This window comes from Penicillium cataractarum (genome assembly GCF_028827025.1).
Source record: "Penicillium cataractarum strain IBT 29864 chromosome Unknown utg000002l, whole genome shotgun sequence".
NCBI classification, from domain to species: Eukaryota; Fungi; Ascomycota; class Eurotiomycetes; order Eurotiales; family Aspergillaceae; genus Penicillium; species Penicillium cataractarum.
The window spans coordinates 1,692,700-1,715,707 of NW_026622738.1; the positions used below are offsets into that span (position 1 = coordinate 1,692,700).

A 23,008-nucleotide genomic window follows, 5' to 3' on the forward strand; every position below is an offset into this window, starting at 1 on the left:
AAAATCTGCTTTTATTCATCTTCGAATTAGTCCAAGAGTATCTTTACCTACATAAATTCATATTATAGTCCAGAACATAGCGTTCTAGTTCGTTAACTGTTGTCATGTTCTTAAATCGGCGACCCAAAGACTGGCAAGAAAAAACTTCAACTCCCGTCCACTTGCAAAACCCCCACCAAAATCGAACAACATCCTGTACGAGAACGCCACAATCAGCCTCCAACAATTATTTGATACTAAGAAAGAATAATAAGGGGGAGAAACAAATCCATCAATTCTCAAACTCTCCATGATGGAGTATCTAGTCCGACTGGCCCAGTGCCATGAGACATTTCGACAACCGGAGCTCCAGGCTGTGGCTACACTGCTCGGCATTGACATGGAGATTATTGCCTACAACGAATTTGTATGTGCAGTTCAATCGAATAATCTGGCTATTTATTGAGCATTATTACATTCCTTGCTCCCCTATATCTTGTTCACCCTTGCATGCCTCGACCCCACTAACAAAAGCCCTCTAGACGCCATTCTGTGTGGTAAAATTGAAAGACGAAGAAGCTGCGCGTGCGTTGATCTCACGTAGTATCCTGGCCAAAGACATCCTAGAGCTCTGGGGAAAGGGTACTACTTATGAAGAGTTACATGCCGACGTCCATCAGCGAACGAAGCACCGATGGGCAGACTACCACAAAGTTACGTACGCCCTTGCTGTCGATTGCTTCGCGGGCAAGCGGAGTACAGCCAAGAAAACGGAAATCTTCGAATCCTTCGGCTACTTGAATCTTAGAGGCGAGGTGCGACTGAAGAACCCCGAAGAGCAATTCCGGGTCATTGAAGACTACGTGACGGACGTCGAGGAGAATGCCATCGGCACCCAGAGATCATCCGAGCCACGGATGATTTACCTGGGACGCTGGCTTGCGAAGAGTGATCGCGACATTATCCTGACTCACACTCTTAAGAAGCGTAAGTACATCAGTACTACGTCTATGGACGCAGAGTTAGCACTGGTGACGGCCAATATGGCTCTTGCGGCCCCCGGAAAGGTCTTCTTCGATCCTTTTGTTGGAGCCGGAAGCTTTCTGGTGGCGGCATCGCACTTTGGAGCTTTGACTATGGGCTCTGATATTGACCCTAGAGCGTTCCGTGGCAAGGAACACGAGCGTAAGAACGGGATGGCAATGCTGCAGAACTTCAAGCAATATAACATTGTGAGCCAGTTCCTAGATGCATTCACCTCCGATGTCACGAATACACCTTTACGAGACACTGCGTTGCTGGATGGTATCATCTGCGATCCTCCGTACGGTGTTCGTGAGGGTCTTCGAGTTCTGGGAACTCGTGATGGAAAGGTTATCGAGCCGGTCATTATTGACGGGGTCCCTGCTCACTAGTACGTTTTCTATTCCTGTCGGAATTCTCGGAAAAGATATTCATCTGACCTTACTGCACAGCCGGAAGGGTTATATCCCACCGAAACGACCATACGGATTCGAAGCCCTGCAAAGGGATATCCTTGAGTTTGCAGTTCTCAGACTCGTTCCCAATGGACGGTTGGCTATGTGGATGCCCACAGCTAGCGACGAGGCTGTTGAATTCCCGGTGCCTATGCATCCAAATCTGGAAGTCATTAGTGTTTGTGTTCAGCCCTTCACTAACTGTGAGTAAAGTCCCACCGTTAGAGGGATTCAAGCAGTGACAGCTGACCGATTTTTCTTAGGGTCTCGCCGGTTGATGATTTACCGTCGCTTGCCGGAAGGAGAGACTTCCGACGTCACACTTGGAAGAAGCAAGACGGATGGTGAGGGCGTATCTGCTGATGACCTCAATGCATTCCGGGTGAAGGTATGTACAGTGTTGGGAAATTGTCATTACTCTACACATCTAACCATCTATCGCAGTACAACAATCGAAACGCCTCTAGAGCAGAGGAGAAATAAAAGCAACGCAATGATGATGAACCCTTTGAGCTAGTGGTTATCGGAAGAATCGAACCGGAGGCCCGTTAACCGATAGACTGCGATCCTATGTACTATGCTGAGAAAAATAAATGGTCAACAGCATGTGGGACTCCCTTCCCACAGAATAAACAGAAGGGGGAGAATGGCAGGGATAGGCTAGCCTGGTCTTCACAATTTGCCCTTCTCCGCCGTGTGGCTAAGAACCACACCTTCTTCTTTCTGAATCCGCTTGATCTCAAGGTCCAGCTCGGCCCTCATAGCACGGGCTAATGCAGCACCCTCGTCATCATCAAGCTCATGGCGCTGACCACGACCAAACATAGCAAAGCTCGGCTTATGAGCGAAGTCTGACGGTCGAGGGATGATGTGAAAGTGTACATGAGGTACTTGCTGTGCTGCACGGGCGCCTATGTTTCTCAGTTAGAAGGAGTCTTTATTGAATGCAATGGCAATATCCTGGGCCTGCTAGACCATAGCATCTTTGCAAGTAGTATGAACAACCTGTAATATAGCGCCACAGAGGTCCCAGAGCCACCGATTTTGGCTTGAAGAATGTTCATTAGGTGGATAAGAATATGAGATCACCTACCATTATTCTGGACAACATTCCAATGTCTATCCGGATCATCCCCGAAAATAGTCTTCGTCACAACCCTCGAAATAATCGGAAGCCATTTCCCCATCTACCAAAGAATCAGCATCACAACCCATCTAATACGCAGAGCCCCTATAACCAGTGTGTACGGGGTGGTTTGCGACCATCAACGTGGACAGAACTCAATATCCCAGGGAAACCAAGAACGAATAGCACATACCTCCTGCCCAGCTGCAACACCCATATCACCCAGCTTCTCATAATGCCGGCGTGGAGCAATCAAGACATGACCATTGGTCAGAGGCATGATATCTAAGAAAGCCAGCACATGCTCTGTGGACAGAATCAGATGAGCCGTCCCCTCGGGTGTTGACTCGGAGGAGACCGAGCCGGACTCGGGATCATTGAAAGGGGCTGGCGGATTCGATGCAGCGATGTTGCAGAATGGACATGATGATACTTCGGAAGCCATGATGAATTGCAGGAGGTTTGTGTTTAGCAGGCTCGACAATCAGTCGGGAATATAACCGCTTGTTTGCGAGTATGGTGCCGTACTTGTCACTAGGAGGCCAAGATGTTCCCCGCAATGTAGTTGTAACCAGCTGAGATGGGATTATCACCGGGAACCACTAGCCAAACGTATAAAGATAGTTGATTGAAGCCAGAAGTTGGTACTCGTCGCAAAATTCGAGAATGGTGCAAAAGACTTGAATTCAGTCCTTTATACGCCTGGGGGTGGTGTTTTCGATCGGACGGTGGCAGCGGGAGGATCAAACCTCGGCTAATTCAAAAAGGACGTTAAGGTTAACGCCAATCAAGACAATAATAAGACAAGGGTTCATTCAAACTGAAGACCTATTTTGCGCATCCGATCCAGAAGAGAAGACGCCTATGTACACCTCCCCGAAATTAAAACAGACGCGAGAATTGAAATAGAAGATCAGAATTGCATCCAAGGACCACGCCAAGCACCCAGCGCAGAACAGAACTAATCTAAGAGAGACCCAAGAACAACCTTGACGCTGATTATCCCCCCTCCCAACCAATCCATCTAGTATCCGGGGAAGACTCCTTCATCCTCACCAACCTGAACCTTCCAGACGAACAAAGACAGGAATTCCGTCAAGATCCAACCTCTTTTTGTTTCCATCAAAAAAGCCACTGAGATGGGGCAGGACCACACAGGTTACCCGCAGTGGAGAAAAGGAGACCCAAGAAATGAAGACAAAACTCAAGGGTGCAGAAAAAAAAGGGTGATATTCTGATCTTGAAAAAGAGCAGGAAAGAAAAGAAAAAATGATAAGATAAAAGTCCGACGCCGGTCACCGGAACGCGAATAAGGAAGAATGGCAAGGTATCAGGGCAGGCGAGAGAAGAGGCACCCCATGCAAACAAAGAAGCAGAACAAATAAACCACACAAGCCAAAGTCGAAACAGTACCACAGGGCTGAGCGCCGAACACCACCCGTCACAGAAGACAAATGCCCAAGCGCACAAATCAAGTCATCGTTAAGAATATGCAAAGAGGTAGTCGATACCAGCACAATGAAATGCCAAAATATGGAGGAATTCGAAGTTCCCTGGTCGGAGTGTCTCGAGGGCCTTGGGATCGTCATGAAGGACAACGACAATGCCGACACAGGGCTAGCATAACATCGTAAATGGCATCACTACTGTTCGCTGTCCTTGATGAAAGTGTACGGCTCCGTGGTGGAGCTCTCAATGTACATCTGGTGATACTTCTTGGCCCATTGACGGGTCAGGATGGAAGCTGGTCGAAGGAATTAGTAAAAGCACATACACGGGGGGTTTGATGATGATGATGAAACTACATACCCTTCAAGAACTTCTTGCTGGCATACTTCTTGAAGAAGGCCTCGTGAGAGACAGGGCGGTGGAGGTAGTCGATCATAAGGCGGAAGACAGGATCGATCTCCTTCTCGGTGTATCCGGCGTAGTGAGCCAGAGTGGCATCCCAGGAGCCACGCTCCAGGATCAGGCGGGCCAAGTACATGGCGGCGGCAGCAATATGGCTCTGAGGATAGCTCATGAAACGGTGGTCGAGCAAGCTGATCTCCATCAGATACTTGCCCAGGGTACGGGTCTGAATGTCGTAGTTGTCTGCCTTGGAGATGCGACGCAGGAAGTTCATAGGGTTAGGGAAGCTCATGTTGTATTCGAGAGTGGCGAGGACGTGGCGCTCGGCATCAAGGATCTCCTTGTCGGAGAAAGTCTCATCGGCGACGTGGCTGAAGTTGGCAACGTGGGGAGACAGAACCTCCTCATACTTGGAGGCAATGAACATGGCAGTGACACCGACAAGCTGAAGGCGATCCAGAGCGACGACCTCGGCGGATAGGAAACGATCGATGATGTTGACAGCGAGGAACAGAGTCTCGGGCAGCAGGCGGAAGCGAGTGTGAACCTCAATCAACCAGTCGACAAGGATTCCGCGCATCTTCCACTCCAGATCGGGTTGGTGGTCGATGTACTGAGGGTTGGGCAGGGTGGTCATCTCCAGGTCGCGCAGATAGTCGAAGATCTCCACCACATATTCGGCAGCCATCAACGGGTCGTCAAGGTCCTCAGTATCCAGGTCCAGCACATCGGGACCCAAGCCAGCACCCTGCTCAACGACTTCGGGAACCTCCTCCTCCTTGATCTTCTCCTCGACCTCACTCTTCCCCTTCTTGCGAGGAGGCTCCGGTTGCTCCGGCTTCTCGACCTTAGGACGCTTGTTGGCGGGCTTCTTCACGTTAGGATCGCGAGGCAAACCAAAAGTACGTGATGAGTTGTTGCGGCTGAGCTTCTGAACACCAGCAGTCTGGGTGGTTGCCTTGGAGGTTAGACCGGCCTTGCCGGCGACAGCCTTCTTTGCACCCTTAATCTCCGCGGCATCGGCCTTGTTGACATTGCTGACATCCCCCAGAGCGGCACGGGGGCGCTGAGTACCGGTGGCGGTGGTAGCCCGCTTAGTCTGAAGAGGCTTCTTGACAGCATCGGTAGGACCATCGGTGTTGAGAGCGGCCTTGGCCCGCGTCATACGCGTGGAAGGCCCGTTCTCGTCGTTCTCATTCATGGTGCCTCGGGAACGGAGGCTACGGGCCTGTGAAAGTGTTAATGTTTTGGCTGCAAGTGAAGCTTTCCGACGCGTCGAGAGCTCCAACGCAGCACAAAGAAATGTCCTGCAAGGTAATTGACTCGAGCTTTCAAGGGTGGGAAGTGCTTACCACAGGCATGGTGGTAGTCTCAAGAGAGGGGGAGGGGGAAAGGGAACGCGATGAGAGAAAAGGAAAGGGCGAGGCAGATAGTCTGGTCCAAGCCGGGTCAGGTCAGCATTCCGTTCGACATTACCTCGGTGGGGAACCTCCAAATACCAGAGTAATCAAGGTCAAAGTGCACGTACCACGCGTTGAAAATGTAGTTACCCTGAGGAAGCTACACTGGCCAGGAAGGCAATGGGGGTAGCTGCTCAGAGGAGTTGGGATGGGATGAGTCGCGAGTCACGACACATTCAAGACGATGTTGATATTAAGAAGACTCGCGAAGTCTCTGCAAGTCGGAGTCGGAAAACGCGCGTGAAGAGAAGATTAAAGGGTGCAGGGATAATTGAATGACACGTCGGGGTCCTTTTAGAAAAGATATGACCTAAAGATGGGGGAGGATGTGGGAGAGGAGGAAGGGTATCTCGAAATGGAATGATGATGATGAGGGAAAAGGAAGAAGTCGAGAGAGGGCCAAGCGATGTTTGGCCCTATTGTGCTAGCGTGGAAAACCGGTCAAACTTGAATGACGCCCCACACAGCGAGTCGCGACGGGTCTCTCGACACTTCTTTTCCGCCTTGTATTAAGACGAGGTAGAGATGCTTTTGGGAGAGACTTGTTTGGGGATAGAATACAGAATAGAGTAAAGGAATTTAAGATCTAGAGGAGTCCAGATCGGAGGGTTGGGGGGAGTGGAGGATAGGGAGGTGGTAGATCCAGAAATGAAGGGGAGGGGTGGTTGGTAGGGGCGGTATTGGGTATTGAGGTTGGTAGTGACGGTAACGGTGGATACGCGAGGGCGCGGACGAAACGTGAGGCGCGGATGTCAACAACTCTGTTTCCCCCGCAACCGCTGGTCACGGGACTATCACGGGACCAGATGCTACACGGAAGCCTCATGCGCCACATATCAACTTGTAGCACCGCCACAAAAAACGAGGCTGTGTCGGGCGGTCAAGACGAGATCACCTGATTTGGCTCCCAGAACTTTTTGCCCTGGCCATCAGTTCCAGCACCCCCAGCCAGGAGACCGACGAGCGGAGAGAGTATCGAGAGCCCGACTTGCAATTGGGCCCCGATATCTGGATTTTGTGGTGGGAAATCAATTTCTATTCTCATCAATTCGCCCACAAGCTAGTGGCTAGCCCTCCGACCAACCATGCTCCAACCCCGACTTGCCCTCCAGGGCATTCGGCTGCCCTTTAGGTGTTTACCTACGATTCCGACTTTTCCTGTGCGCCGTTTCGCGACTGTCGTCAATGAACTAGAGACGTCGGCCAGCAAGGCCACTCCTCCTGCAGCCGACTTCAGCGCCTCTTTTGCTCCTCCTCCCACCCGCGACGACTCCGGAGTCCAGCTTCGCACATACACTCCTCGTACCCCCGGTGTACGACACTTGCGGCGACCAGTCAATGACCACCTCTGGAAAGGCCGTCCCATCCATCGATTGACTTTCCCCAAGCGTGGTCACGCCAAGGGTGGTCGTAACAACAGCGGTCGCGTCACAGTCCGCCATCATGGTGGTGGTCACAAGCGTCGGATACGCATGGTGGATTTCATGCGGACAGACCCGGGCCCCCATCTCGTGGAGCGGATTGAGTATGACCCAGGTCGCAGCGCACACATTGCTCTGGTTCGGAGCAAGGAGACTACCAAGTTGAGCTATATTCTCGCCGCAGACGGTATGCGAGCTGGAGACGTTGTGCAGAGCTATATGTCTGGTATTCCCGAGGACTTGTGGCAGAGCATGGGTGGAACTGTTGATCCTGGTGTGCTGGCTGCCCGGACTGCCTGGCGTGGAAACTGCCTGCCTTTGCACATGATTCCGGTCGGCACCCTCATCTTCAATGTTGGCTTGCGGCCCGGGAAGGGTGCCCAGTTGTGCCGAAGTGCAGGCACCCATGCCACCGTGGTCGCCAAGGGTAGCGACTCCCGCCAGCAGGAGATCGAGACTGATCAGCCTGAAGAGGAGAAGAAGCCTCTGACTCTCCGCGAGAAGCAGAAGCAGGAGCGCCTGGCTCAACACATCACTGTCCGCTTGTCTAGCGGTGAGACTCGTCTCATCCACAAGGACTGCTGTGCTACTATTGGTGTTGCCAGCAACCCCAACTACCACTACACTCAGCTGGGTAAGGCCGGTCGTTCGCGCTGGCTCAACATTCGTCCTACCGTCCGTGGTCTGGCCATGAACGCCATGGACCACCCTCACGGTGGTGGTCGTGGTAAGTCCAAGGGTAACGTTGACCCGAAGAGTCCTTGGGGTATTCCGGTAAGCTTCTTTTTCCCTATCCCTTAGATTTTATGATCGGATTGCTAATTCGTGATTTTTCTCAATCTTCTAGACCAAGTCCGGCTACAAGACTCGTCCCAAGTGGAAGATCAACAAGGCTGTTGTGCACCCGAGACCTCGCAACCAAGGCCAACGTCGTCGCGGATACAACTAGACGGCCCTTTCCATGGCATAGTTGGATTTTGGGAGAGGCGGATCGTGTCCCCTCTCCCTGCTTTGCTCTCCGAGACAAAAAAGCCCTTTTTCTCATCTTATACCTCATTCTCACTGCACATGGGATGGCTGTACGATATTTTTCTTTCATCTTGTTTTCTTGCCGTGTATTCTTGATTCCGCCGTGCATTATATCGGGAATCCTGTTTCTATCATCAGTTGGAGCTTGGGGCAGCGGGGGGGCTATGTATAGTATGAGGCCCACGGCCATTCGCACAGAAATACAGAATATTCAAAAAGGTTTGTTCGATTAGGGAAAAGAGTTTAGAGCTCTTTCTAGTCTAGGAGACTCCGTATATTGATTTTCGAATATTAATGCCTTTCAATGGGCGTCTTCTTGATTGCGTCGTGATAAGAAAGGATCGACGCTATGAGCCCGCCCGATCCCTGCCAAGCCCGCCAGGCAGCGTCGTGGTGCGTACACCCATCCCCAGCAACACTAACGGTCGATCGCCAGGTGTCAGTCCCTTCATGGGCCATGGAAATTGGATGGCTGATTCCATAGTCTCCTTTCGAAGCTCGTCGAATCCCTAAAAGGGGGATCTGAGGATTTAAATGAAAAAGACTTGTACTGTAAAAGTCCGGGCCGAGACACGCAAGACACAGCCTTCTCTCCCCAATACGAAAGCGTGCCACCGTCATCCATAAGAACTCTCTTCTGCTGCTTATCCCCACCCACCAGAGATTATCACTTTGATAATGGGATTTGCCTTTATTTGACCTGCTAGCCCGGTATCACGCCTCATCCCTACTCTCCTCTTTGCTGTGCAGGAGTTGCCCGCGCTGCGGTGATAAGCGGTGGGCTGTCAATCTCGTCATCGGTCGGAATTCCTTCTTCGTTCATCGTCCCCGCTGGCGATTCGGCCTGCCATGGAGAACCTTCCGCCCTCCGCGTTTGCGCCGGGCGCTTCGCAGTATAATACTGCCCTTGAATCCTCATTCCAGGACTCGTCAGTCGCAGATAATAACCATCTAGCGGATGGCGCGGTCGCTGGAGATAGCAACTACGTTCCTCGGCCCAAGCGCATCGCATGCGTGGTCTGCCGTCGGAGGAAGCTCAGATGTGATGGGAAACGGCCAAGCTGTGGAACGTGCTCGCGCCTGGGCCATGATTGCGCCTACGATGAAGTGCGCAAGAAGAGTGGTCCGAAGCGGGGATACGTGAAGCAGCTAGAAGCGCGCCTGGGTACGAATCATCTCACTTAAGCACTGTCGCGTATTCCGCGATAAGACCCCAACGAAAAAGCGTCGCTAACCGCTATCTCTTGTATAGCTCAAGTCGAAACCCTTCTGAAAGGCCAGGAGACTGATCCTGCGCCGCGCACCTCCCCACCTCAGCCGATCGAGACGTCATTCAACGCGCCTATCAACGATGACTCGATACTCGGTCTACCGGACATTTCGGGTATTGGAAATGACATTGGTGGTCAGATGCCTCCATCTACAGCTGGACTCGGGCCAGCACCATCGAACCCGATGCTGTTCCCAGGACCAACGGCTGCCCCCAACGATCCATCCTGGGACTTGATCAGCTTGGGACTGGAGGAGCCTCTGCCGACCCAGGATGTCATTGACGAATTGTAAGTGAGCGGTTCTGGGAGGACATAGAACTCTTTGCTAATCCCGCATTCCATCAGGGACAACCTATTCTTTGAGAAAATCTATCCGATGATGCCCATCATCCACCGTCCTCGTTACTATGCCAGCCTGAACCTCGCTCCTCACATGCGCCCACCCATCTGCCTGCGGTACATCATGTGGTGTCATGCAGCATCTGTGAGCGACAAGTATTACTTTTTGCATCATCATTTCTATCAGCGCGCCCGCAAATATGCGGAAATGGATGAGATGAAAGGCTTCGGAGAAAATATAATCAGCCTGGCTCATTGCCAAATGTGGATTCTAACGGGCTCTTATGAATTCCGAATGATCTACTTCCCTCGGGCATGGCTCAGCGTTGGCAAAGCGTCACGATTGGCACTGATGATGGGTCTTCATCGTCTGGATGGCAATGGGCTCGATGTCAAACAGTCCATCATGCCACCCAAAGATTGGACTGAGCGTGAAGAACGCCGGAGGACATTTTGGATGGCCTTCTGCACTGACCGCTATGCTAGTATTGGAACTGGTTGGCCTATGGTCATTGATGAAAATGATGTAAGTTACCTTTAGCTCCGATTTGCGTTTATTGTGGTTGGTCATGGCTAACTGTCTAAGATTATGACCAACCTCCCAGCCTCCGAAGAGTCATTCCTGAAGAGCAAGCCACAGCGCACGCTTCGCCTGTCTGATATCATTGCCGGTGAAGGTGTTTCTACGTTAGCTCCCTTTGCCTGCGTCTGTGTTTTAGCCAACTTGTTTGGCCGAAACCTTGTTCACATTCATCGACCTCAGCCGCTGGATAATGATCATGATCTCAACGGCGAGTTTTGGAAGCGCCACAGGAGTCATGATAACATCCTTCTTCACATCGCACTGTCATTACCCGAGCACCTTCGACTTCCAAGCGGCATGGATGACGTCAATGTCATCTTTGCCAACATGAGTATTCATACATCCACCATCTGTCTTCACCAAGCAGCAATATTCAAGGCCGAGAAGAACAAGATGCCAAACCAGATCATCACCGAGAGCAAACGGAGGTGCCTCGTGGCAGCCAATCAAATCTCGAGCATCATGAAGATGGTCAGCCACATGGACCTATCAAGCGTATGTCTGCCTCGATTATGCACTGTGTGAGACCGGACTAGCTGACCATTGACAGTTAAACCCTTTCATGTCATTTTGCTTGTATATCTCAGCGCGAGTATTTGTGCAATACCTTAAATCTCGCCCTGATGACTCTACAGTCTACTCCTCCCTGCAATTCGTCGTCTCGGCTCTGAATGCGATGAAATCCAAAAATCCACTCACAGAGTCCTTCTTGGTACAACTAGATGTTGATCTCGAAGGGACGGGAATCCGGGCTATGGATAACTCCAAGGCTGGTTCCGGGCTCAGCCATGTTGCCAAAGCGCTGGTAAGCTCCTTTCGCCCCCTGAAACCATGCGTCTGGTTCGCAGATATTGCAGAATTTCACGGCTCTAACCCTAATTTAGCAGTCCTATTGCGCTGAAAACACCGATTGTACGCCTTTGTACACTGTTCGCCAGTCCCAAGGTAATGGCATCCCAACCGAATCTCCGCAAGATGGGTCAAAGTCGAGAACTCCTAGCCGACCTTTTGCGCCTGGCATGACGACCTCTCTTCCCAGTCGACACAGAGATTCACCAATTGTCGACTCTGAACGAGGGCCAATGGGCGGTGAATCGCAGCAATTCTTCCCCCATCATGTACGAACGACGAACGGCATCGTTGAGGTAGCCGGAGGAGTCATTGACGGAGATATGGACTTTTCGCCCGACTTTGGCCTTGGCGAGAGGAATCCGCCTTCGGATCATCCCACTCCATCAACTTTGAACTCCTCCTCCAACACGTCCTATTCTATGTCTGGGATCGACAATCCTTCGCCCGGCAAAAAGCAGCCCAACACTACCTCGACTTATCCATCTTCAAGCTCCGCTACATCTGTCGATAAAGCCCATTCCGTTCAGATTTCTCCTGTTACCACAGAATCTTCTCATATTCTTGATATGGGCTCTATCGCTGGCCAAGCATACCCATCTAGCTCCGCTGGTCCTATGGGAGCTGCAGGTGCTGCTAACGTATTCAATCTGTCTAATCGCTGGGATATGCCTACTCCAAGTCAGGATTTGAGCAACCTTGATTTTGAAAACGTCAACGTGGAGGCATTCAGTGATGCCCAGTGGGCTCAGATCCTGAATACTGAAAATGGTCCCGGTTGGGAGAACTGGCGGCCATCATGAGAACCGACAAAAATGGGTTCCGTAATCGGAACATTCTGACAGAGACATCGGTTTCTTCCTGGTGACCGAAGCCTCCTGTCTTTCTACCTGCGCTGAAGCAACTTGACGTGAAAGGTGTTACCGCTTTTTAGTGCAGCCCTTTATCATTGTCACTCTCTAAGCCGAAGGTTTACTATACTCAAGGCATCGGGACCTAGCGGAGGACTGCACTTCGCTTTCCCGAGCACTGAGCATCACGCCAGGGCCGAAGACAGCACCAGTCCATGCTGTCTTGTACTAACAAAAATGGCTTCCGTGGACGACCCCGGATCTTTCGCACCGTGTATTATTACAAACACGCAGATTCCAGACGGTGGGCGGACTTGGCTTGGCGCTTTGGGTGTCTTTTTTTCAACGACTTAATGATGATGAACAGATACTCCTCTTCTCGAATAATTACTCTCTTCTCTGATTTGATTTTTTCTTGACCATCTCCATTCAGGAAGACTATGTTGATAGTATAATTTCTACATAACACTCAATATAAATCCGTTAACTCATTTAGATGTTCCAAAAATGGTAATTTCGGAATCGTAAAATAGCAGCAAATCCAGGGTTATCAATCCCTGGTACAAACCCCATCAGGCCCATCCACAGACAATGGGATGGGCCTGGCATCTAAGCTTACAGACCTCCACCAGCAGCACCAACAATCTTGAGACCCCCAGAGCCGCCTCCCGGCCCATCATGGGTCGTCGAGTAAGCCAACCAATATCTAGAGGGATGCCACGCGACAGCGGGAACACCCACATTGGCACCAGTGGTGGGAATCGTGTAAACGCTCTCGCCAGTCTCTGCATGGAAAATCTCCAATCCATTTCCACCACAGAAGGGCTCATCGCAAGCCCCGCAGATAAAGCGGCCATCGAAACTCCAACTAACGCCGCGAATTGAACCACCGTTCGCACTGGATAACGTGCGGCGGCAGATCCAATCCGTCGTATCCCATAGAGAAATTAGGGCATCGCTACCGCCAACGGCTAGGTAGCGGCCGGTAGGCGCGAGTGATATGGCCATGCAGGCGGAGGTGTGTGCGTGGAGGGTATGGAGGATATCGAATGAGGGGTAAGACATTATCTTGACGGTACCTTCGCCTGTTGTTGCGAAGAGGTGGAGGTCTGGGGATGTAGGTGTTGCGACGTGGTTGGAGAAGGTGGTGGCATTGGTTTGGATGGGTTGGGGGTGTGGTGTGAGAGCTGTATATGTCGAAGAGCTAGGTTTTGAGCCCCCGATAGAGGATATACCATTTGTAACACCGCCTTGTGATAGGATGGTAGGGGTAGACAGGGACTGAACCGAGATGGGGATCAAAGTGTCGTCCTAACCCGGAAAGACAAAGGGTTAGCGATGGCAATGGCAGAGATATGCTAGGGAAAGGCCTCGGGACTTACCTTTCTACCGACAACCATTGTACTCCCATCTGCCGACCACGAGAGCGTAAAGGCCTCGCCGCCGACATCGAGACGGCTAACACATGTCTTGGAGCGCACGTCCCAGAAGCGCACTGTGCCGTCTGTCGAGCAGCTCGCCAATTCCGCATCCCGTACAGGATTGAAAAGAACTTTCTCCACGGCAGCCGAGTGTCCCCGAAGTTCCGTCGAGTATTTAATAGCAGGGCGTTCGGGGTTCCATATCCGTAGCGTACGATCAGCTGAACCAGTCGCGATTAGCTGACCGGTAGGGTTCCAGGCTAGTGTCCGGAGGCTATTCAAGACCACTGTCAGTAAGGAGCCTGGAGGAGTGAAGAGAAGGACTCACGTATGTGATCCTGGACCCTTAGAAGCTGGGTCATAGTAACTCTGGGTTTTAACACCCCCGAAGACAAATGCGAAATGTTCCTTTGCGAGGAGATCGCGGCGCGGCGCGGGCGCCATCGCTAACAGTCCCCTTTAGCGCTTGCAGCTACTCCAAATACTGGCGCCTTATTTATAGTCAACCTGGATCGGCGGCAGCAGGAAATTGGAATTGAGGGCTCTCAGAGAGTGTTGCGGCTTTAGCTCATGACGTTTTGAGGGACTGCGATCTCGCCGCAGCTAAGATCGCGGCTTGGGCGGAGAGCTTCTTTCTGCCTCAGGCATTAGCAGCTCTGTTCTTTGTATACGATGTTAGATATTCATTACAGAGACGCGTCCACATGACAATTAAAGAAAAGACGGAGCCAATGATTAGATTCAGAAACTCAATTTAGTTCAAACCAATCTATGTTCCTGCGCTTCATCATGTGCTAACATCACTTCTCGACCTACTCGTCAATCAGGCCTGGGATAAGGCAGACACCAGATATGATTATAGTCGAATAGATCAATCTTCAAAGTCTCTGCGCTGTTGGAGTGTCTTCAAATGAATTTAGTAAGGCTCTTTGTGTTTTGTTGGCATATTATTGGAAAGAAATCCCTTTGTCTACTGCATTGACCTGCATTGAATATGCCCAAGTCACCCAGGGCTGCTGTGGTCCATCTTTGTCGTGACAAGGGTCTTCCATTCTTTCCATAGCGAGTGGCCCTAGACATCTTGTAAGTAAGCGTTGAGTCGCAGTAATTCCAAGGCGATGTCCGAACCTTTAGGTAGTATTAGGCGTTGGCGTTGGCGTTACTACAGACTTGAACTAACGAGTTGGTGAAAAACTAGATAAGACTTTCCAGTTCTCTTTGCTTCAACAATGAGTACTCAGTTCAGTTGGCATTGAATACTTCGTTCGCCGGAGGTTCATGGTAGCAGGCCGGGAAGTATATTGCCCATGTCTTTCCCCGCCACGAAGAAAGTGTGATGCAGGAGATCGGTCTCCACCAAGTTAAACCCAGAAGAGCCTGTACTATCTTTAGGCATGTACTTACATTGTAGTATTGTCTACTATACCAATGTTGATTATCCGCTAATCCCAAAGCTCTCGTTGTGGGTGTGATATTGAGATCATTGGAGCCTATCGATAAGACAAGCTTAATCAAACCTCAGTCTCCGCCTCGCGTTGCACTCCACAAATTTCTTGCCGCCAAATCCCTCCTCAGTGAAATCACCATTTAATATCCCACAACAATCTTTCAATCTTCTTCCCTCGTGACAAAGAACCGAATTGACATGTTCGACTTCACTGATGACGCGTCCGGACGCGAAAAATGCTACACTACAGTCTCGCAGTTACCTGGTTTTATCGACCCGACACAGGTGCCGACGAAAAAGTCTCCATTCTCTGCTATCGTGAACCATCCATTTGCGCATACAGTAAGATTCATTATCTCTGCAATTCAATTGTATATTTATCAGAAGCTGATCAATGTCCGCAGGTCGAGGTCATTCTCCCCGAAGATGTTTACACAGACATTCAGACGTCATTAGACAAGCTGAATAAGCCTCACTCTGCGCGAGTGTTCATGTTACCCTCTGATCTCCTGGAGCATGAGTTTTTCAACACGTACATAAAGACTGGTACTGTCTCTTGTCTTGAAGTGTTTGTGTCAGATTCTAATGGACTTTTAGGCAACATACTCATGATATCTGAAGGCCGAGCAGGGTCTGATAATGTGTACACCCTGCAAGATGGTTAGCTTCCTGCCCCATTTCGGACACTGGTCAAATGTGCTGTGGGTATAAAAGCCAACATATCATGAATAACTAGGAATTCTCAAGATCGAGCTTGGGAGAGAAACATTTGAGCGCACAGGCCTTACGGGAAAACCCATCCGGAGTGGCGGAAGGAAGCATGCAAAGGAGAGATTCTGTAAGCACAAAATGCCCCGAATTTTACCTTTGTCGAGGCAAAGCTAACGGTTTTGCTAGTGATTGAGCTAAATCTGCGCCTCCCATCGATGTTACATGGCAAGAAAGGATTTGATAGAATCGTATGGGCCTTCAAAAATGTGCTGAATCAGTCTTTGGCTTGGCTTTTCTGCGACTTGGAGTCTACCCCAGGAGACCAAGGTTGGTTTTCCCTTCTACAAAGGATGTGCAAAGAGAACAAACATTAACCAAAAAAAACCAGAGACCAAGCCGATCCAAAAACAGAGTCCGCAGATGATTAATTCCGAGGTTCTGAAAACTAAACTAAGCCAAATTTCAACACCCCCTCTGCAAGGATTGGTATCACCCGAAATGTCCGAGGGAGATATGCAGGAGAGCTGTGGTGCCTTTGCTGAGTGGATTGCCATGGTCCAGCTGGGGTCACCCCGTGTTTCTGCGGAGGATGCTGTCGACTCGTACCTGAGTCGCTACAGTGTACCAGGAGATGAGGGAACCTGTACCACCGATCTGATTAGCCTGAAATGGCATGGTTTGATTTCAGGACCATGGGTCCTCCAACTATTCAATTCCCTACTGTAAGTTCCATACTTCCAGCTGAAGTTTTGAGGAGAATATCCCGGCAGCATTTACTAACATGGCCCTTAATCGGCGGCGGCTCTAGATCCCGCACCTCCAATTCTAGTTCTAGGCCTTCATCGCCCTGGTTCATTCTTTCTGTTTCTGCGCTGGGGAGACAGGCCGTGGAAGGAAGGGACGGTTATACAATTGCAACTGCTCCCAACATCCACTGCTCCTCAGTGGCATCCAGCGGGAATGGAGGCGAAGTTTCCGAATCTGGTAACCGCAATGCGCTATGCTGGGAATTCGTTGGGGCGACGTCTATCGAGTGATAAAGAAGGACTAGTTGCCAATTCTAGCCATGGCAGCTTGGCCATTCATTATCCAAAACTGTGTCGGCGCTGAGCTGCCATAGTTACGCCTGATTGCATTTTTACATCATGCGAAGTCATAAAACCTGAGACCTCCTCCTTCTTCCCTCTTTTCTTCATTCTCAACCCACACTCTCTCGACTATCTGAATACCAACGTTCTCTTTTGCACTCGCTCTCCCTATCACTCGCTCCATATCCTTCGCTCTCTCGCTTCTATTTGCTCACTTTACTTCTACTTTGCTGTCACTTGCTCTATTATTCAAAGACGAGCGGAAAGCAGCATGGAAACCACTCTTTCAACATTTCCCACTGATGATATGGATCTGATGAGTCCATTTTATCCTTCCCTGAATGACATCAATCAAGACGGCATGAATGACAATATGCCGTTACTCTCATTCGATGATATAGAGTCCGCTACTATGTACAAGGCGCTTCGCAACCAAGAACAAGAACTCGACACTGGACTTCGTCATGGCAACAATATTGCTGAAGAGCCAACAACAGTTGCGCCGCTTGCAACACTGCTTTCGTTTGATCCCAGTTCTTCTGACAGCACCACTCTTAGTCCAGTGACAACTGAGACAACCCTGGGGAACAAAGAGCCTGTGACCATCTTTACTCCACCAACTCCTATCAGTAACTCGCCCACTCTCCAGCCAGCTGCCATCGAACCACCTGCACCAGTATCAGTGGATGTGAACCAACAGAACCAACAACAAGAGCCGCGTGTACAAATCACTCCAGCCATGCTCGATATGGTAGCTCGACATATCCATACAGAATGGATCGACCTGAATGGTTCTCGTTCTTCAAGCACTGAAATTCCGGATCCTACGCCGATTACTATGGACTCCCATCCAGTGGAACATCCTCGTCAAGTTCCAACGTGTCACCCAATGCATTACCATGGACATAGGCCAATCCAATACCCGATGGAATCCAGTCATTTCTGTCCGCATCACATGTTCTGCCCACACATGGGGCATCCCTTGCCCCAAACATACCCTCTTCCATCACCGGCTCCTCGACAGCCACCTGTATCGAACAAACGAACATTCGAATTCGTTGAGCCAGAGGTACCCGAGAATTTCGTGGCCAACCCGAATAATCATGGCCGTTGGCAATACGACAGGAGCGGCAACCGGCACTACCTAAACGCGCCAAAGACGAAGGTGCCTGGTGCAAAGTGATTTTTTGAGATCAGGCTGTACTTTCCCTGCTCCTTTGCTTGATACGGTGTTCACGGAGCTCGTCATTAAGGGTTTTTTATGTCGCTTACTTGGGCTCGATGTTTTTGTCTAGTCGCCTTCTTTGTATTACTATCATGTCCAGACATACGCCTTTGTACGAAATGAATCCTGTTGATTTTTTGTAAGAGACACTTAAGCCAGCCAGCTCCTTCTTGTAGCTATTGGAATACGTAGCCAGCCTCATTAACATGACTAAGTCACGTAGAGCGTACATAGCAATGTAGAGTGCCTACTGAATCAAGTTTCTAATATCAAGCTTGGTTCGATTGTATTAGAGTCGTCCGCACCCTCACTAAAAGTCCGGCATCTCTAGATAACCTTAAGCTACCGGCTTTATATGGGTCTAAACTTCAATATGACCCACCAAGACCCTCTTCTCAGCATCAGTCCCCGCCCATACAGAGCGATTCCCACAAGCAAGTACCCAACTGCGATCGCTTTGGCGCCAGAAGCTGAGCTGCCGCCCCGAGATCAGGAAGTCGGCAGTTTTGGTGGCGCCAGGGGCGATGGACACATCATCGAATCCCACTAGAGTAGAGACAGCAAATTGATAACCAGGATACTTGGAGCCAGCATTCTCTGGTGGACCAATGTAAATCTGGGGGACCTCCACACCGGATCGGGAGCCAGTGTTGGTGATGTGAATAGAGACCTGGAAGGAGGAGCCGGATTTCTTTTTGATAACCAGGTTGCTGTACTTGAACGAGGTATATGACAGTCCATAGCCAAAAGGAAAGAGAACGCTAGTGTTCGTGCTAAGGTACCATCGATAAGCTGAGTTGATGCCTTCTGAGAAAATTGCTGTCCCACTCTTAGTAGCCATGCGCTCCGGATACTTTGGGTTTCTCGTAACAGTGTTGTTGACAGATTCGGGATAAGTGATTGTCAGTTTGCCTTGGGGATTGTGGTCACCAAATAAAAGCGAAGCAGTAGCACGGCCGCCTTCTTGGCCAGGATTCCCCATCCAGAGGACCGACGAGACTTGGTCGAGCCATGGCATCAGTACTGGATCAGCGTTGTTGAGGACGACGACTGTCTTCGGGTTTATCGCGGCAACTCGCGAGATGAGCTCGTCGAACCCATGGTTAAGCTGCATTCCCACATCAGAAGGACTGTTGGTATGCGCAAAAACAACGGGCACTTCGACGTTTGATGCAATCTTCTCTGCCTCTCGAATGTTCTGCTCTCGCTGGGTTGGGGTAACCCAATTCAGGCGAACTTCTATCGGGTCTCCGAATACCTTGGTGGTGGTCACAGTGATGTTGTGAAGGCCAGCAGTGAGATAGACATCCGTTCCGACTTCATCCCAGCCATCTAGAGCAGGAAGTGGTGAGCTCCAGGGCCGGGCTCCACCGTCTCCCAACATTCGATAACCATCAAACGCGGTTCCATTGACGGTGAATGAATGAACGGTGAAAACGCCTAGGTAGTCCGAATTGTTTAGTCCTCCACCGACGTGAGGGAAGCGTCGATGCAGAGAAATACGATAGTAGCCAGTCTCATTCGCTTTGAGGAATCCAGCCCAATTATACGAAGTATCTCCTTGCAGGGCCGAATCCCCAGAGAAGTTGATCTGAGAGTCGACCGAAGTTTCGCCGGCTGAGTTCGTTCGAACTAAACCTTGCTGGCCATTCTCTTGTAGCAGATAATCGGCAGGAATCGTGCTTCCATGAACATCAACTCCATTTGATACAAGAATGTCATTGTTGGCCGTGATATCTTTAATGGCATCTAGCGAGCTCTTGAGTCGCGAGGGGATTCCATATGCTCGCTCGGCAAAGCCTGCGCCATGGTTATACTGGAACGCAGCTGGGCCAATGACAGCTAGTTTGGAAATGTCCTTGGAGAGAGGGAGTACTCCTTTGTTGTTCTTCAATAGAACTCCAGACCGGCATGCAATGTCATATGAAATTGCAGCTGACTGCGCAATCACCGTCTGTGGCAAAGGATTCGGCACCATGTCGAGCGCAGTGCGATTTTGGCCGATCAAACCAAATCGATTGTATGTAGAAAGGATGTGATAAAGGGCGCGGTCAACATAGATTTCGGATAGATTGCGATGAACATAAACATCGTCATATAGGGGCTCAGTGTAATAGGTTCTGGAACCCATCTCCCAATCCAAGCCAGCCTCGATACTCGGAGCTGTTGAGTGCGTGGCGCCCCAGTCACTCATAACGATGCCTTTGAACCCAAAATCCCCACGTACAGTGCGGTCCATGAGTTCTTGATACTGACAAGCAGGCACTCCATTGACTTGAGCATACGAGCACATCATGGTGGCCACCCCAGCGTCCACTAAGGCCCCATGAGGTTGCCAGTATATCTCGTGGAGTACCTGTAGATCCACTTGCGAGTTTGTGTCACCAGAACTGGCACCACTGCTTGATGGACCTATCTGCTTGGTATTCGCCATTGTTCCCTGAGCCTGGATGCCCTGGACGGCTTCAACTCCGAGCTGGGCATTCAAGTAGGCATCCTCCGAATAAGCCTGCCATGAGCTTCCGTCAAAAGGATCACGGAGGAGATTGACACGCGGAGCAAGAGCAACACCTTGCAAAAAAGTCAGCTCCGGTATTAATTAGCTATTCAGGGCTTCACATACCGGCTTTGAGTAGTCGGGCCTCTAGGCCAGTGACATGGCCTGCAGCTTTTGCCATTTCCCTCGACCAGGTTGCGGCGACGTTAATCTGGCTTGGAATAGCAGTAGCATCATGAACACCATTGATTCCGCTATTTTTACTTCTCGTCAACAACGATCAACGAAGACAGAGACCACAGGAGAACTTACGCTTCTCCATCGGCAAGCTGGAGTGGAGGGATTCCTAGTCGAGGAAGCCCAATGGCATAGCCGGCATAATTATCACTTCCTGCATAATAGGCTCCTTGTAGAAGGGAAATCTTCTCTTCAGGTGTCAGGGCCGCGATGATTCTATCGACCTTGCCGCTATCCTGAGGCCAGCCGCCTGTGTCAATACTAGCATGCACTCCCATGCCAGCTGCCAGCACCAGGGAGAGGGGTAGAACTGCAACAAGCCACATAGTGTTCTCCGCGGGTAGGCAAAAGGATCGGCTGGTCTCTTTGGGCACAGTACCGCGCCGTCCATCGTATTATATAGAAATCCTGCCTCCCGCACAACGTCATATCTGGAGCACGTAAACCCCACCGGAAAGGAAAACCGGCATAACAAACGGCGATTCCGAGTGTTCTAGCGTTCTACAGGGATATATCTGACCTATGGTTGCAATATTCTGGGTAGTCCAGCACAAGGGTCCCACCTCCCGTCCCTCGGGATTGTGGGGAAACCGCGGGGATAAAAGTGCGGAGATTGACCTAGGGCCAGATGAAGGAAAGATTGCGCCGTGTGAGGTTGCTTCGCGTCGGAATATAGATAGCCGAGAATGGGGCAATGTGACATTTTCACAACTCCTAATACTCTGCTCTTCCGGAGGAGGAACTTGTCGGCAAAGGCACTTATGCAAGACTAGAAGCCCTAAGTAACCGCTCACTGGCCCACTAGCCTTGCGATAATTGAGCAGATAGGCAGTAATCGATGTAAAAATTAGTCAACGACTATCAGAAGGTGTTCGCCGCGATTGTGACTTACTTCGTTTTAGTGGCAGGAATAAAGGACTGATATCCAAGGCATCAGCCATCTCGTTTGTTGCTTGTCTTCCGGATCGTGCCGTGGAGACTGGGAGTGTATAAATGCCTTTCCAGGTAGATACTCTACTTCACTGTGTTTGAGAGGTCTCTTTGCACTTTGGAAAGGATAACATCTCTCTTGCTAGTGTTCCTCGCTTCTGTCCTCTACGCATCCTCTTTTCATTCTTTTATCCCCATATTGCCTACATTCAAGAGTTACACACCATTCAAGAACCGTACCAACCACCTTTAGCATGGACACCATGCAGCTATTACCTTACATTAACAAACCAATCATCAAGGCTGTCGTGTCAAGCTTTGCACAGGGAGACGGCCTTGACAAAGTACAAGCGGTGCTGTCAGCCATTCTCAACTACTATTTCCTCATCGCAAATTCCTTCCTCGTTTCATTCAGCAGTGAAACTCCACAGAAACTACCTCCCTATTTCAACATCCGACGACAGAATCAAAATGGAGAACTGCAACACTGGGCTATGCTCTTCATACTTGACAAGGTTGTCACCTCAGCATGGACGGAAGAGCTATATCCAATGCTGCAGACCGTGATTCCAAAAGACAGAGGATGCTGGATTATCCTGTGGCGTGGCCCAAAGCTGCACTTCTTCAGTTATCTCAACACCGCGGATAAGTCCAATGAGCTCGATAAATGTGTCCATGACGAGGTTGCCTCCGGAAGTCTCCATATCAGGCATGACAGTACCCAGATCCACAGAAATTTCAACCTTATCCTGCATACAGTGCCACAACTGAAAGGTCCAGTTTCCAAAGGTGCAAAAGACCTTTCGAAAGGAACAGCCTGAGCAGGCATTCTTTGTCCCATAGATCAGTTCACTCATTCAATACAAAGACACACATGCGATAGTATCCCCACAAAACTCCATCTGAGGAAAAATAACGGAGAAGCCGGCTGGGGATCAGTCGATGTGGCGTGGATGGGGTAGGAGTGGATCATGGGAAAGAGCCACTATGGATAAAGAGGCGTAGTCATCTCGGGCTTTACTAGAGAATCAATGGGTTCAATACAATTCCATTCACATAACACCTTTGAGACACACACGACAATCAAGACATGTAGAAATAAGTCCGTACCCAAATATCCATCGAACAGTATGCACGACCATATCCACCACCCACGCTATGTACAAAAACCGCAGAGAAGTGCAAGAGACTAGTAATCAAAGGTAGAACCGGGAT

The 23,008-nt window shown here is 50.2% G+C and overlaps 10 protein-coding genes across 10 annotated transcripts; 6 read left to right on the top strand and 4 right to left on the bottom strand.

Annotated features, from left to right (window-relative positions):
- Positions 1 to 292: 292 nt before the first annotated feature.
- Positions 293 to 1,940, top strand: N7496_002696 (tRNA (guanine-N2-)-methyltransferase; the record flags this gene model as incomplete). The annotated part of the gene is made up of 5 exons (XM_056695627.1): positions 293 to 406; positions 522 to 1,393; positions 1,455 to 1,660; positions 1,721 to 1,845; positions 1,902 to 1,940. The coding sequence occupies 5 exons, from the start codon at positions 293 to 295 to the stop codon at positions 1,938 to 1,940; spliced, it is 1,356 nt and encodes a 451-aa protein (XP_056557839.1).
- Positions 1,941 to 2,129: 189 nt separating this feature from the next.
- Positions 2,130 to 3,028, bottom strand: N7496_002697 (HIT family protein; the record flags this gene model as incomplete). Its single annotated transcript, XM_056695628.1, has 3 exons — positions 2,130 to 2,368; positions 2,551 to 2,644; positions 2,777 to 3,028. 3 exons carry the CDS (start codon positions 3,026 to 3,028, stop codon positions 2,130 to 2,132), a joined length of 585 nt encoding a protein of 194 aa, XP_056557840.1.
- Positions 3,029 to 4,055: 1,027 nt separating this feature from the next.
- N7496_002698 (B-type cyclin nimE) lies at positions 4,056 to 5,795 on the bottom strand (the record flags this gene model as incomplete). Its single annotated transcript, XM_056695629.1, has 3 exons — positions 4,056 to 4,327; positions 4,393 to 5,716; positions 5,787 to 5,795. The coding sequence occupies 3 exons, from the start codon at positions 5,793 to 5,795 to the stop codon at positions 4,227 to 4,229; spliced, it is 1,434 nt and encodes a 477-aa protein (XP_056557841.1). The 3' UTR covers positions 4,056 to 4,226.
- Positions 5,796 to 6,979: 1,184 nt separating this feature from the next.
- On the top strand, positions 6,980 to 8,264 carry N7496_002699 (mitochondrial 54S ribosomal protein uL2m; the record flags this gene model as incomplete). The annotated part of the gene is made up of 2 exons (XM_056695630.1): positions 6,980 to 8,089; positions 8,163 to 8,264. 2 exons carry the CDS (start codon positions 6,980 to 6,982, stop codon positions 8,262 to 8,264), a joined length of 1,212 nt encoding a protein of 403 aa, XP_056557842.1.
- Positions 8,265 to 9,193: 929 nt separating this feature from the next.
- N7496_002700 (putative C6 transcription factor Prf) lies at positions 9,194 to 12,189 on the top strand (the record flags this gene model as incomplete). The annotated part of the gene is made up of 6 exons (XM_056695631.1): positions 9,194 to 9,509; positions 9,597 to 9,903; positions 9,961 to 10,480; positions 10,541 to 11,032; positions 11,088 to 11,342; positions 11,422 to 12,189. 6 exons carry the CDS (start codon positions 9,194 to 9,196, stop codon positions 12,187 to 12,189), a joined length of 2,658 nt encoding a protein of 885 aa, XP_056557843.1.
- A 663-nt stretch (positions 12,190 to 12,852) lies between these two features.
- N7496_002701 (uncharacterized protein) lies at positions 12,853 to 14,102 on the bottom strand (the record flags this gene model as incomplete). Its single annotated transcript, XM_056695632.1, has 3 exons — positions 12,853 to 13,548; positions 13,620 to 13,932; positions 13,987 to 14,102. The coding sequence occupies 3 exons, from the start codon at positions 14,100 to 14,102 to the stop codon at positions 12,853 to 12,855; spliced, it is 1,125 nt and encodes a 374-aa protein (XP_056557844.1).
- A 1,201-nt stretch (positions 14,103 to 15,303) lies between these two features.
- N7496_002702 (ribonuclease P protein subunit p40) lies at positions 15,304 to 16,853 on the top strand (the record flags this gene model as incomplete). Its single annotated transcript, XM_056695633.1, has 7 exons — positions 15,304 to 15,447; positions 15,510 to 15,651; positions 15,703 to 15,765; positions 15,842 to 15,943; positions 16,003 to 16,143; positions 16,205 to 16,538; positions 16,652 to 16,853. The coding sequence occupies 7 exons, from the start codon at positions 15,304 to 15,306 to the stop codon at positions 16,851 to 16,853; spliced, it is 1,128 nt and encodes a 375-aa protein (XP_056557845.1).
- Positions 16,854 to 17,175: 322 nt separating this feature from the next.
- On the top strand, positions 17,176 to 18,087 carry N7496_002703 (uncharacterized protein; the record flags this gene model as incomplete). Its single annotated transcript, XM_056695634.1, has 1 exon — positions 17,176 to 18,087. The coding sequence occupies one exon, from the start codon at positions 17,176 to 17,178 to the stop codon at positions 18,085 to 18,087; it is 912 nt and encodes a 303-aa protein (XP_056557846.1).
- A 403-nt stretch (positions 18,088 to 18,490) lies between these two features.
- Positions 18,491 to 21,189, bottom strand: N7496_002704 (beta-glucosidase; the record flags this gene model as incomplete). Its single annotated transcript, XM_056695635.1, has 3 exons — positions 18,491 to 20,700; positions 20,753 to 20,880; positions 20,939 to 21,189. The coding sequence occupies 3 exons, from the start codon at positions 21,187 to 21,189 to the stop codon at positions 18,491 to 18,493; spliced, it is 2,589 nt and encodes an 862-aa protein (XP_056557847.1).
- An 867-nt stretch (positions 21,190 to 22,056) lies between these two features.
- N7496_002705 (uncharacterized protein) lies at positions 22,057 to 22,614 on the top strand (the record flags this gene model as incomplete). The annotated part of the gene is made up of 1 exon (XM_056695636.1): positions 22,057 to 22,614. The coding sequence occupies one exon, from the start codon at positions 22,057 to 22,059 to the stop codon at positions 22,612 to 22,614; it is 558 nt and encodes a 185-aa protein (XP_056557848.1).
- Positions 22,615 to 23,008: the final 394 nt, after the last annotated feature.